Here is a 14876-nt window from a genome sequence, read left to right as displayed (position 1 = left end):
AACATGGCAGGAGATGTCTCAACCTGATTACGTTTTTGAATCTTTTGATGTCATGATGTTTGGTAGTGTTTTAGATATTTTGTAAAATTATTTATTTATTAGTGAAGTTTTGGTGTTATTAGGGTCACTCCAGGAGCATTTATTTCTTTCTGTAGTATAAAAATTTGTCTCTGGAGACTTTTTATATAGAACTGCCTCAGAGTGCCATTTGGGCGAAGCTTCTTCTAGGCAGTCGATATAGAATGGAAAATAAGAAATTAAGATATGTTGTCATGCTGACAATAGGGCGAAGAACATCATCAGCGTCAAAAATCCTCAGGAAGAACATTTTCAGGAAAAAGAAGGTATACAAAGAAGGATAATAATTTTTAAAACACGTATCTTAAAAACTCGGCTTCCTCTACAAATTAGAACAAAATACTTGGAAATTCTAAATTATTAAAGGATATCATCTTCACTCATATTTAGGGAAAACTATTAATACCGAATATTTAAGAACTCTACCGACAAACTTTACAGGGTGATTCTTCGACAAAAATAAGAAAATTCCTAAGATCTAAACGTCTTAATTTCGAATCTACGCGACTTTAGAAAATTTTGTTTGTTTTTTTAATTTTTTACCGTAAACAGATAATATCAGTTATAAAAGAGAGCATGAAAGGGATGATGGTAATTTTAAATGCATTTGTGGGTCAGCCACATGTGACACGAACTAGAAACCAAATTATCTAAAAACATTATTATCGGTCGTCACGTACCGTATTATTAAGCCATCAGAAGTTAAACGGGAAAAGCATAAAATAATTTTATTTTTACATAAAAAAGTGGTAGTTTGTTTATTTAACACTTGAAAAAGAATATTGTAGCTCTCTTAGTATAGCACCTAATAAAATAAATCTTTTAAAATTTAATTGGATCATTTATGTAATGCCCGGGGTATATTCGAACGAAAGTCAAAGTCAAAGTCAAAAAAAGTTTATTACCAAAAAAAAATTGTTATAAATATAATTACATGAGAAAATAAAATTTGACAATTTTTGATAAACTGCTTCGCGATTATATAAAACCCATAGCGCAATTGCGTGAAACAGGCCTTAACAAGAAAATGACATTATAAACCATCATATTGAAACTGAAAAGATTATAAATAAACACAAAAAAAATTCCTAATTAACCTAAAAAAGAACAAAAAACTAAAAAGGGCAGAAACTAAAATGGCAAAGCAATTTGGCTGGCATGCGACGGAAGGCAACAAGAATAGACAAAAGTGAACTACAAAAGAAAGATTAAACAGGCCAGCTTATCTTTGGTCTTAGTTGATTTTGCAGTTTATGTTAAACATACTACTAGGCATCTCGTTGGGAATCGAGAAGAATTTGCTTAACCTTGGTGTAAAATTTATTAAGTGGCAAATCTTTAATATTATTTGGCAAGTTATTCCAAATTGTAACCCCGACAACCGAAAATGACTTGTGGAAGTTACTTGTTCTATGTTGAGGTATTCTAAAACTTCCAGCATTACGAGTATTGTGTAAATGCGAGAGAGTAGTAAATAACTTATTTAAATAAGGGGGTTGACCCGACTTTATTACTTTTTATATAAAGGGCATATATGTGTAATTTTCTTCTCCTTTCCATATTTAAAATAGAATTTATGTTTAAATAAGGTGTGATATGCTTCCGATAGGCAGCGCCATAAGAAAATCTTACACAGCTATTTTGCAATTTTTGTATGGATCTAGAAAGCTCAGATGTTAAAGAATTAGAATACACGATATCACCGTCGTCGAGTAAAGAAAGAATAAGGCTATTGCGGAGATAATATTTGGTTTTACTCTTTAAGACATTTTTAAATCTGTACAGATTTCTGAGACGCATATAGCCTATGTTAAATTTGTTCTTTATGTGTTTCAAAACAGAGATTAGAATCTAAAGTCAATCCTAATATTTTTACTTCATTGACAACTGGAATTTTTTCTCCATTAATCTTAATATTTATACTTTCATATAAGTGTCTCAGAATTCCTGAATTACAGCCATATAAAATGATGTTAGATTTAGCAGGGTTAATTCTTAAGTTATGCTCATCGGAATAATTAACTATGTTTAGTATATCCGATTTAATTTTTTGCTCAGAAATATTAAAATTTAAAAAATTTAATGGCACGTGTATCTGAGAATCATCAGCATATTATTGTAATTTACAATGTTCAATACAGTTATGCATATCCGCAACATAAATCGAAAATAAAAGAGGTCCCAATATGGAGCCCTGAGGAATACCAATTTCCAAGTTAAGATACTTTGAGTGCTCCAAACTTCAATTGTTGGTTTTTAACAACACCGAATGTGATCTATTTTTAAGATATGAATTAAAAAAAGAAACCGTGGATTCGGAACAACCAAAATATCCCAACTTTGCAAGGAGCATTGAGTGATTTATTGTATCAAATGCTTTGCTAAAATCAAGCACCGCCACGCAAGTATTTTTTTATGTTCTTCGTTAAGTCTTATATTATCTAAAATTCCCACCAGACTAGTAGTTGTACTATAATTCCTCCTAAATCTTGATTGCGTATCTGGAAGTATACCAGATGAGTTAACAAAATTATAAAGTTGTTGGTGAATATGCTTTTCTAGAATTTTAGAAACTACTGATAAAATACTTATAGGCCTTATGTCTTTTAGTTCTTTTGGATTAGAGATTTTTGAAATGGGTCTTATAAGTGCTTTTTTCCAGACATCGGGATATACATTTGTAAGAATGCAAGTATTTAAAATGTTTAGAAATGGAAAGATACAAGATTTGTTGTGTAAATAGGATATGCCGATGATAATTATATAAATAAAAGGTCTTACTTTTAATTTTTTTTTCCAATTAAGATTTAAAATCGAATTTCACACGAGATACATAGGTGTGAATATAATTTATTTTATATTCCCCATAGTCCCCATTTATTAGTTCCTCTATTTTTGGTATACAAATACTAACGACAATAATTATATAATCTACAAATATCATTTTTTACATTTATTGAATGTGGAAAGGGAAGGAAATATTAATAAAAATGTTCAATAGATCTCTGATTTAACATTTTATTCTTAGCATCTCATAGATTTTAGGTAAAAAAAATATTGGTTTCTTTTTTCACATTTTAGAATTTTCGTCTTATACATGGTACAAATATCCGGACGGCTACTTTAGGGGCGTAACATACACATTTTTTTAAGATAAAAGTTTAAATCTATTTTTTCGTAAATTGTCTCAAAAAGAAAGGGATGACCATTTGACGATGGCGCTCGTTAATTATTCTTTACTCATAATTCTTGAAATAATTCTTCACAAAAAAAAGTAATTCAGCAAGTGCCAAAATAATTGCATTTGGCATAATACTCATAAACAGAAATCTTAAAACTATGAGAAGCATAGAGTGTAAAGGGCCTAAATTAAGCAAAGGACTAATTCGTAGGAAACAATTTTTTTATGAAAAAATATAAAATAATCTTTTTTAATTCGTTCTCGATTGAGCAAAATAGGATGTTTGAATTCAAAAGGTGCCGATATTGGTAGACCAACCGTGGATGATGATAATTGAAAGGACCGTGTTGAAGAAGAAACTAGCATTACAAAAGATGAAAGAGTCAAATTTCGTTAGCGAATGAAATAAATCACATAAAAACCTAGAGAATTTTAAAGGTATATTAGTTTAATCCCTATCAATACCAACAAATTCAACATTTGCTTTTTTTTTGCAATTGGCTATTGCAGAAATGATTCAGGACTTTCCATTATTTAATTCATTTATACTGTTCACCGATGAACCGAGATTTACACGAAGATTTTTATCGTCTTGGAAACAGCACAGGAACCTTGGCTCAGTTGTTGTCAAAAAAATCAATTCAATATTTGCAAAGAAAATTTCCTGATTTCCGGAGACTCAGGAAATTGGCGTAAGAAGTGCAGTGCGAACATTGTCGTTATGCGGTGGCCAAGGATTTAAGAAATGTAATTGCATTCGAAAATTTTCCACCAAAAGATATTTGTGCAGATCCTCTAAAATACTCTGCAATTCTAGATTCCAGACATTTTAATTCATTTATTTCATTTAATAAATGAAATGATTTTTTCTTTTAATATTAATAAATTAAAAATATTAAGTACTTTTTGCAATATTAGTACTTAAATTAATGTTTTTTTAATATCTCGTTTAAGACTATATGATTTCTGTTTAAATTTAAGAATATTGAAATAAAAAGTGTTTTGGTGTGCCTTTTGTTTCATTTATAAAGTACCTTATTTTTAGGCATTGAAATAGGTTTCACCGAATTCCGGGTGTTTACAGTAACATATACACCAAGATTCCTACTGATGTTTTGTAATAAAATTTTTATTGATTATTGATGTGCAAATGAATGCGATTTAGAAGGTTTTGTCTTAAAGTATATTTACAATTATATTTACAGTAACATATACACCAAGATTCCTACTGATGTTTTGTAATAAAATTTTTATTGATTATTGATGTGCAAATGAATGCGATTTAGAAGGTTTTGTCTTAAAGTATATTTACAAAATAACATAGCGACATACTTCTTCGGATTTAGCTGCAAACAATGCCTTAAGGATTGGTAATACAGAAATTTTAGGTCTTCTTTTAAAAAATGTTCTTATCCTGAATATGGATAAGGAGAATGAAAGGACAAAAATATTTGGATGTAGTTAGCGTAAAAATGTTATTTTCAGTTTTTTAAACACGTAACAAGTTGAAACGTATAAATGGAACAAAGAAGGGGACCCAAAATACTTCCCTGTGGTACGCCAGGTGAAACACTTCCATCCTCTGACTATTTGCCATCCAAACAAACCCTCTGTTTCCTATCAGTGACTAAGCTTTTCATGAGATCCACTGCCTTAGTAGGAAATCCTTCAAAACCAAGAATTGACAGGATCTCATGATTAAGCTTATCCAAAGCCTTGCTGTAATCCAACATAATTAGCACTGTCGACATGCTTTTGTGCAAAGATTTGAAAATGTCATCGGTTACATCACAAAGTGCAGTCGCATAGCTATAACTGGAGCGAAAACCAGATTGTTTTATAGGAATTACAGAATTATTTGTCAAGAATAAATTGATCGGCGACTCCAGACACTTTCCAAGAAAAGACAAAACTGGCAAAATTGATATTGAGCGAAGGTCGCTATAATTCTTAGGATTTTTTACTTCAGCTAATGGCACAATGTAAGCTTGTTTCCAGATGGTGGGAAATTCCCCAGTTAGTATACAAGTATTAATTATATTGGTAAAATACAGTATAATAAATGGGCAGCAAAATATTATAAATGTCCCACATTTAAATTATGGTGACTAGTTGCATTACACCTGAGCGTACTCTAAATAATAAATATTATTGTTGCTTAATTTAAAGTTCAAATAAGCTTTTTTTTTAACTTTTATAGCTGTAGTGGTGTAGTTTCGTAGTTGTTAGTAACATCAGTCTAGTGAACAGGATTTTTAGATTGTCGAAATCTTTTTAGGGTTTTATTGCGAAGTTTATTCAAAAGTTATTAGTTATCCAAGGTGCGTAAGGCTTTCTCTTACCTTTTACATTTCTTACTGGTGTGTGACGTTCATCAAAAAGTTTGAAAATTTTTTTGAGTATTTATTAGAAAAAATACATAAGTTGCAATAAAAATTTAAAAAATGGTTTTTGACCTATCCTCTTCAGTCCACACGTCCAGCCCGCTGTACATTTTTCAAAATATATTAGTACGGGCTCACGATGACTTAACGTGATTTGGAGCCCGCTGTGCAGCGGACTGGACGTGCATACATACGCCAAAAAATATTTCGTTAAAAATATTTGACAACGTTGGATTTTTTTCAGTTTTGTTTTGACAAAACAGGTGTTTTGTTGTAAATCATGGCGTCGTATCAGAAACTAGGTAATATTTGCATTATTTTTGATTGCTTTGATAAAATACTGATTAAAATCAAATAAATTGACTGCTATTTAGTAAATCAACAAATATACGTACAGAAAATGTAACGCCGCTCTACAGAGTGTTCGGCTTTTGATTTTGTGCCGTATTTTGGACGTCAGGACTGTATTTGGTTCGAGTTTTTACTTTTTACCTAAAAATTTTAAATTTTATTGTTGTTATTATTTCGTCTTTTTTTTAAGGTGGTATGCAACCACTGACGGATAAAGATCTTGAAGAGATTCTAAATGACAGTGACTTCTACTTGAGCGATGATGATGAGGAAATCACCGCCGAAAGCAATGAATCAATTGAGGCAAATGATAATGAAGACGACGAGCCGGCGCCGGCAGACGCAGATTCGGTTTCTGATACCATTGAAGAGGAGTCTGATGACGATAATGTTCCCTTATCCAGAATAAGAGAGCAGGTTCTCCAGGAGCAAACAAAAAATAAAACCGCAGAGTAAAATGGAAAAGAAATGTTTTTGAAAGTCGAGAAGATGTCTATCTTGATCCGGAATGGCAGTTACAAGATGATCATGAGTATTGGACACCCCTGAACTATTTTTATGAATACTTTCCAGATTATTTTTGGGAAAATCTATCAGAACAAAGTAATATTCGTGCCATGCAAGCAAATGAAAAAAAAACACTAAAGTCAACAGCCAAAAAATATTGACTGGAATACATATTTTAATGGGATTTTTGGACTTCCACGGCTACGGTTGTATTTTATGAAGGGAATTGAAATATCTTATTATTCAGCTACCTAGAGACCGTATTTTTAAATTAAGAAATTTTCTACATGTTGTTAACAATCTTAGTGCTTCAAATGAGGTAAAGCATTCAAATCGGCTATGGTGTTGAAAGTTCAACCTATCATCGATGCGATTCGTAAAAAGTGTATTACTTTACCAAGGAGTAAAGAATTGAGCATCGACGAGCAGATGATCCCCTTTACAGGCACTACTGCTCTCCGACAGTACGTCGTTAAAAACAAACGTTAAAAACAAGCCAAATCCAGTACGACTCAAAAATTTTATTTTAGCTACACCTTCCGGACTGGTTTTAGATTTTATGATTTATCAAGGTGCAAAAACTTGGCCAGATGGTTCTCCCGATCAAAATTTGGGAATAGGTGGATCGGTTGTAAAGAAGCTTTCAGAAGATTTGTCGCCAAGGCACATAATTTATTTTGATCGTTACTTTACTTCAGTCAAGCTACTGGATCATTTACTAACAAAAGGAATTTTGGGAACAGGGACAATTATGAACAATAGAATTCCGCGAGATCTTAGGAGCAAAATAAAAAATGATAAAGAGCTCCTCTCGAATGGTCGTGGTTTCTTTGATGAGTTTGTGCGAGAAGACAAAAAAATTACCATTCTGAAATGGATGGACAATAGATCAGTAACAATGGCATCAACATCTTCAGGCTCTGCGCCAGTAACAGAAGTACGCCGATGGGACAAGAAAAATAATAAGTACCTTCTTGTTTCATGTCCAAACCTTGTCACTAGTTACAACCATTCTATGGGAGGAGTGGACATGTGTGATAGACTAATATCTTACTATCGCATTTGTATGCGAACAAAAAAATGGCCGTTAAGAGTTTTCTTACATTTTGGGGACTTGCCAATTAAAAACTCGTGGGTTGAATACCGCCAAGACTGCTTCGCTCGTGGAGATAGAAAAAAACTCTATCATGGATTTACTTGAATTTAAACTGTATATCGGGAAATCTCTTGCCCTTGGGGCACAAGCAAAAGGTTTTCAAGATCCAACTTCTTCATTAGATGAAGAAACAAGTCAACCTGCTAAAAAATGCAAGAAGTCGGAGATGCCACCAAGGTCAGGACCACTGGTGGTAATGAACATCATCATCAACCAATATGCAGTGTTAATAACAAAAATTCCTATATGCGCTGCCGTAATCAAGGCTGTACAAAGAAAACAAGATTTTTTTGTGTGAAATGTAAGCTTTATTTATGCATTTCTCCAGAGAGGCAATGTTTTTTTGAGTTTCATAATTAGAGACTTAGGTCCAATTGTCCAAAATACTGGACATGTCATATTTTTTTCTGTAGTAATTTTTTTTTTGTAAAATTTTTTTTTTGCTTTTTTTTAAATCCTAATAAACCTATTTTATTAAAACTTTCACAAAAAAAAGTAAAACAATTCCTTGGGACTGAAGAGGCTATACATGTTTAATTTAAAATATTCGAACTTAAGTCAACTGTCGTCCTCTTAAAGGATTGCACCTATTTTCCTGTCAGTATAGAATTCCTATAGCTATATCTATTTACATTCCCAATATGTAACTATTTTCAGAAGTTGATAACGTGATAGAGTAGTTTCAGAATACTATTTTTAGCATATCAACTAAAAAAAGAAAGGTCTCAAAATTCCCTGTTTTACTCATTAATACTGCTTCTTTAGCCGCGTAAGTAAAATGATCCATGAATGTGTAAGTAGTAATATTCTCATAAGATGAACTATAATTTCTTTAAAACACATTTAACAATATTGTCCTAGCCCATTTTTCCTTTCTTCTACTAACCTATATATCCGGATGGCCGTATTAAAAGCTAATGACTCCCTATTTTTATAAAGCGTATGAATAATCGATGTATCTTTTATAAGGGGTGGTGAAAAAACATCATCTATTAAGGGTACCTTAAGTGAAAATGAACTACAATTTAATATCTTTCAAATGCTCCGATTACTATAATTCTGAATAAATTCTTATAGTAAGCTTAATTGAAAATGAAACCTGTCTCCTGATGATCTGATATAATTTAATAACATTTATTATCCGTAAGATTCTTACCTTAAAGCAAACAAATAGAGAAAATGGCATCGTCAAGCAGACCAATACCCATGATAGGACAGTCAGGATTTTTCCACAAGTTTTGTTTTCTTCGACCACTTGTTCTGCTGAAATAGAAATATATAAATCATATTAGAAACTCTCTATTTTAATTAATAAAAGGATTGAGTTCCATTAAAATATCAATTCTTTGCCCTATTTTATTGCTACAAAGTAGTAGCCGGCAAAGCATTATATTTGAATTCCTTTATGGTGCCATTATTGGAAAACCATTTCGGGGAGCGGAATGTTCGGGTTGTTAGGATTTGAAAATATATCTGGATAGTAAAATGCGGTCGATTACAGTTTTTATGGTGCAGCTAAAAACCGTGTATTTTCAATAGGTCATAAATTACATACATTTTCAGCATGAATTGTTGGAAAAAGATAACATATTTCCAGTAGAAACACGAAGGGGGAGTGAAACATCCGCAAACATCCTCAAACGACAAGCATCACTATCCGAAGTCCAGGAAAAAAGTAATTTAACAAAGAGGGTAACCAGGAATCAGACAAAGGGATTCAATAATGCAAAGATATAAAAAAATAGTGCATGTTGGATATTTTTGAATTTCTAAAACTGTCTACCTTTTAGCTTCTATTTCCCTTTTAAGTTTTTAAATATTTTTTTTTTAAATAATAATTTAAACTTTGTTAATACTTTATTTTATTTCTTTGATGAATTTGTGCTGTTTCTTGACAGCCTTAACTATTGTTTTGATGTTATAATTTATAGTGAACCATGGCAGATCAACTGGACATATTTAAGCTTAAAAACAACGACATATTTTATTTAAATGGAAGATATAACCAGAATGATGGTGTACTCTTGCTACAGATCGAAAAATTTGAAAATTTGAAATTTAACGAACTAACTTTTTCGCTCCTACAATTTAAAGATAACAAAATGGACTGTCAATTTTTCAGCTCCTATAGATTGCCATCATTTGGTATTGAAAATTGGTATTGATTTGGATTGAATTAAAATCAATTGGTATTGATTTAAAAAAAAGAGTGGATTTCTTGGTTGCATAAACAAACCTACTACAGTATGAACAGAATGTAAATCATGTATTAATCACTTGTTTCTTTAAGTAGGCCTTAAACGGTCAATCATTTTGATCAAACGATCGCGCAAATTGATGGAATTAAGCATGATTGATCGTCTAGAAACCCGTTTGTCGATTGAGTCAATCATTGATGAAAAGTTTAATTGACGCAAATGATTGAAGAGGACGCTTGACCGTTTAGGAGCGTTTTGATCAACTTTTCCAACAGTCAGACGCTCAGAAGCAATCATGGATGACTCTTTGCAGGCCGACAACAACGAAACAAAATCGGAACGTGAGTTTACAAGCTTGTTAATAGATTTATATCGAGATTCCCCAGAGCTGTGGAAAGTGAAAAGCAAGGACTACTTTAATAGAAATAAAAAAAGCGCGGCGTTTGAAAAAATTGTGGGTGTTTTAAAAGCGTTAAAACCGGACTTCACTGTTCAAAAATTAAAACAAAAAATTAATACTTTGAGAACTAATGTTAACAGGGAATACAAGGCAATTGAAGCAAAAAAAGTGTCTGGGGCGTCAGCGGATGATGTTCCTCAACCATCGCTCTGGTATTACATCGACCTTTTATTTATAAAAGATCAAATTGAAATTGCATCAACAGAAACTTCAGAGGTAAGAGTTTTTTTTGTCACATATATATCTATTATTATACATTATAATTATATATAGGGTGTCATTATAAAAAGGTTGATAAGTTTAATTAAATTATTTCAATTATTCAAACAATTTTGTTGCCATGGGATTGACCCAGAGGTATTGAAAAATTTGAAGTTGTAGCAATAGTTGAGTTCCTTGTGTCCATGAAGCAGGTTCCACACTACCGGTAGATGAATTTGCATTATCAACGTCATGTCGTTGCAAATAGTTCCTTCTATTTCTTAAGTGTGCAAATGGCAACATGCCATAACAATTTTTCTAGCTTTATGTGGTTGAAATTTAATGTTATTTTGGAATACCTTGAATCTCTTTGTAAGTATTCCAAACACTTTTTCGACTATCCTGCGTGCTCGGGATAATCTGTAATTGAATATCCTTTTCTCATCTGTTAAAACAGCTATATTATAGGGCTTCATAAAATTAGGAAGCAGTTGGAAAGCCTCATCACCAACGAACACATACGGAAATTTTTTATTAGTACCTGGTAACTGTCGAGAATCTGACATATTCAGCCGATTCTCAGACAACCTGCGCCAAAATAACGTATTTTTGAACACTCCACCATCTGATACTCGGCCATTTGCTCCGACATCGATCATCATAAAATGATAATTTGCATTTACAATCGCCATAAGCACAATAGTAAGACCCCGAATTGGAGGGTTTTTGGATTAATATGTCTTTGCCATCAACACTTCCTACACAGTTATGAAAGTTCCATTTTTCTTTAAATTCCTGTTCAACCTGCGTCCATCCCTCTTTAGTTTTTGAAATCTGAAAAAAAGAAAAATATATATTAAATACTCATAGGACAACATAACATCTTTACTATCATTCCGTAGTTTTGTTTTAACTAATTTATTTGTTTTTTGTTGCAGTCACTGTTGCCTAAAGACTCGCAGCCATTTCCTGCTTCAAGTACTGCTTCTACTCGTACTAATGAAACTGCGCTAGCTTCCATCACTTCTACCCGAACTCCACAGCCTTTTTCCAAAAAAAAGGTCAGCCAGATCCAACTGAGCACCTAGTGGAACTGGCTTCAGAGTATTTTAGAAGACCTGAGCTAGAAGAGGACATACTAGCTAAGGGTTGGGCTATAAAACTAAAAAAGTTACTTCCAGACCAAAAGCGGTTCGCCGAAAAAATTATAAATGATGTGCTTTTTGAAGCAGAAATGGGTAGCTTAACAAGGGACGGATTGCGTTTTGGAACGCAAAGTTGGTCACCCTCTCAACCTCCAGCGTCACCACAGTCAGGTTATAGTTGGCAGCGCTGTCTCACCGCATCATATGCACCTCCGTTACAACAAACAATGTGGTATCCATCTCCGTCACAACAACCAATGTGCTCTCCATCTCCGACACAACAACCAATGTGCTCTCCATCTCCGACACAACAACCAATGTGCTCTCCATCTCCGTCACAACAATCAATACACTCTCCACCTGAAGCCAATGACAGTTCTTCCCGAGACTCTGCCCCTTCTATAACGCATTCACAACAACCCAGTGCAGAAAATTTGCAAGAAGAAAGTGCGGCGGACTTGTTTTCAACATTTTTGTCAATGTGAATTAGACACTTTAATTTATTTTTATGTTTCCTTTTTTATTTTTATATGCAAATATGTTTAATGGGTAATATAAAGATTTTGAAAACTTACCTGAATATTATCTTTTAATGCCTCGATAATTGCTGAGCAAGTTTCCATTATTATAAGTTCCAGAGTCTGAGGAGCAATGACGCACATGAACTTCAAGTCAGAAGCTAGGTACCTCAATGTGATGAAAAGTCTCTGAGTTTCAGGAATCGCTTCACGCATGCGTGTCTTTTTTTTCTATTTTAGGCCTCACTAATTCTAATAAAAAATCAAAACTTTCTTGGTCCATTCTGAGGAAGTTTTTGTAGTCTTCAGGTTCTGTTTTGCACAAAACATTGAGTAAATGTTCATGAGTGAAGCGGTTTCTTAATTTATACCACTGTTTTGACCACCTTCGCGTCCTCTTCTTTTTCTGTTTTTTTGACTTGATTGATTGACGGCAGCTAAAGTCAAAGCAAGGAAGCCTAAATCTGTACTTGAGACCATCGTTTCAACACACTATATTTGAAATTTTACCACTAAAAATTCACAAAAATTTCACAAAATTAGGAATACACCGGGAACAGTACCGTTTAAAACGAAACCTCTTTTGGGAAAGCACTTTGATCAAAAAATTGATGGATGATTGAAACAACCGCCAATGATTGACTCAGTCGATTGATTCAATCTTTTTCTCAAACGATTGACCGTCTAGGGCCTCTTTTACGCTCCCCAAATTAGCATTAATAAGTTTTACGTTAATTCTTATCATTATAAAATCTGATATTTATAATCACAATAGTTGCCTAACAGATTTTTATAAGCAACTGAACTATAAGGGGCTAAAGGAGATATTAACGACAACCCACTGGCATGATATTTTTCAATAAGTCTTTAATTTAAATCACGGGTAAGCTCAGGGTTGTTAAAATCTATCCGACATAGAGATAATTTAAAAAGACAATTTAAAAAAAAATAATAATAACGCAATACTTGTGGATGAATATAAGAAGTACCTTAGAACATTGAAAGGCTAGAATTAGTAAATAATAGTCTTTAATTTTAATCACGGGTAAGCTCAGGGTTGTTAAAATCTATCCGACATAGAGATAATTTAAAAAGACAATTTAAAAAAAAATAATAATAACGCAATACTTGTGGATGAATATAAGAAGTACCTTAGAACATTGAAAGGCTAGAATTAGTAAATAACAACTTTGTTTGAGTTCAACATGTGCACAGGGGCAGGAGGGGTGTTTTGTTTACAAACATATTCATCGATTCTCTGTTGTCAAGTTAACACGCATTTTCAAAAGAGGAAATTTTCAGCTATATATCAACACATGCAAAAACGTTAATTTAACTTATCGATGTTAGATTTTCCAAGCGTCAAAAAAACATCTTCAAAGCAAAAAAAATTAGTAACATTCTTATTCCTAAAATCGCCTAAAAAGTTAAGCCATTTTAGTGTTTTTGTAAACTGTTACGATAGTAAAAACTTGTGCCGTTTGTGATGCACCATGGGAAAAAGGCGATCTTTTTACAAGGAAATACCGATATTGTCATAACATCATATCAAGGGATAACCGTCGTCATAAACGTAAAATAAAAACTTATTAAGAATTATATATTAATTATAAAATATTTTAATTTCCATAAAAATGCTTTTTATTAGACAAGTAGCTTTACTCTAATGAATCACGTTAAAAAACGCATAAAGAATTCATAAACGGTAATATTGTTTATAATTTAAAGAATAATTTATAAATAATAAATATTTTTTGACGACGTCACTGGTAAAGATTACTTGTGTAGGTGGAATCAACGGTTGCGAACAAGCGGCGTTGCAATGTTGTTGCCTTTTTCTCTAATAAGCATTATCTACATTCATTTAACTTTGAATATTGACTTCTTTATAGAGTATCTTATCATACTTTATACAAAATCCTTCATATTTTATTAAAGAGGAATAGAATTGTTTTGCGTCTGTCAAAATAAGTGACAAATTTTTATCATATTATAAAGTATTTTTTTTACCATTTCTATATAAGCATTTTTACATCATTGCATCATGAGATGTTGCAAGCAAACAAACTGCTTATAGTTCCACGGAAATCTTGGAAAGACTTGGAGAAACTCTTAGAAATTAGCGAAGTTCCCAAAAATGTTGGATATTTTGAAAACATTATCCCACAATTTGATGATAACCTGTATTTTCAACATTTTCGAATGAGCCAGTACTGACGAATGAACTGGAGATCGATTTGCTGCATCTCAAAATATAAAGAATAAGAAGGAGAATCAGAAAAAATAACTCCATTAAAATTTATTACAGTATTTCTTAGCCATTTCTCTCTAGTTCTTTAAATCTTTACTGTATAAAGAAAAAAAAACTCCTTCCCAAACAAAACAATCGGAAAACATAACCTATACTAACTCAAACAAATTTAAATGTTGACAGTTCGTGGATCCTTCGCGGTTGAAATAAATTCCGTTTATGAATCATGCATGGGCATAACCTTAAAGGATGAAGAGTTCCTGACTGATCCAGGATGCGCTCAGAACACTTACCCCGAACAAAGCTAGAAACAACCAGTAGACTAATCTCGTAAGCAGATGACACTGTTCTTCGTGTACAGAGCGATAGGTGGAATGACACAATCAAGCACATTATATGTGAATTTGCGAAAATACATCAATGGGTAGGGCAAAAATGAATTAACA

The 14876-nt window shown here is 32.6% G+C and overlaps 1 protein-coding gene across 8 annotated transcripts in view; it reads right to left on the bottom strand.

Moving 5' to 3' along the window:
* The window catches only part of LOC126738992 (band 7 protein AGAP004871), a 102630-nt gene that overhangs the window by 30025 nt on the left and 57729 nt on the right, over positions 1-14876 (bottom strand). For 5 of the 8 annotated variants that reach the window (XM_050444753.1, XM_050444552.1, XM_050444829.1 and 2 more), the window contains one exon: positions 8814-8920. In XM_050444753.1, coding sequence (XP_050300710.1) covers positions 8814-8920 — 107 coding nt within the window. The remainder of the gene's footprint in view (positions 1-8813; positions 8921-14876) is intronic. The other 3 variants (XM_050444912.1, XM_050444604.1, XM_050445068.1) reach the window with 1 other exon arrangement.

This window comes from Anthonomus grandis, chromosome 1 (assembly GCF_022605725.1).
Source record: "Anthonomus grandis grandis chromosome 1, icAntGran1.3, whole genome shotgun sequence".
Lineage (NCBI taxonomy): Eukaryota > Metazoa > Arthropoda > Insecta > Coleoptera > Curculionidae > Anthonomus > Anthonomus grandis.
This window is presented reverse-complemented; position numbering and strand designations above follow the sequence as displayed.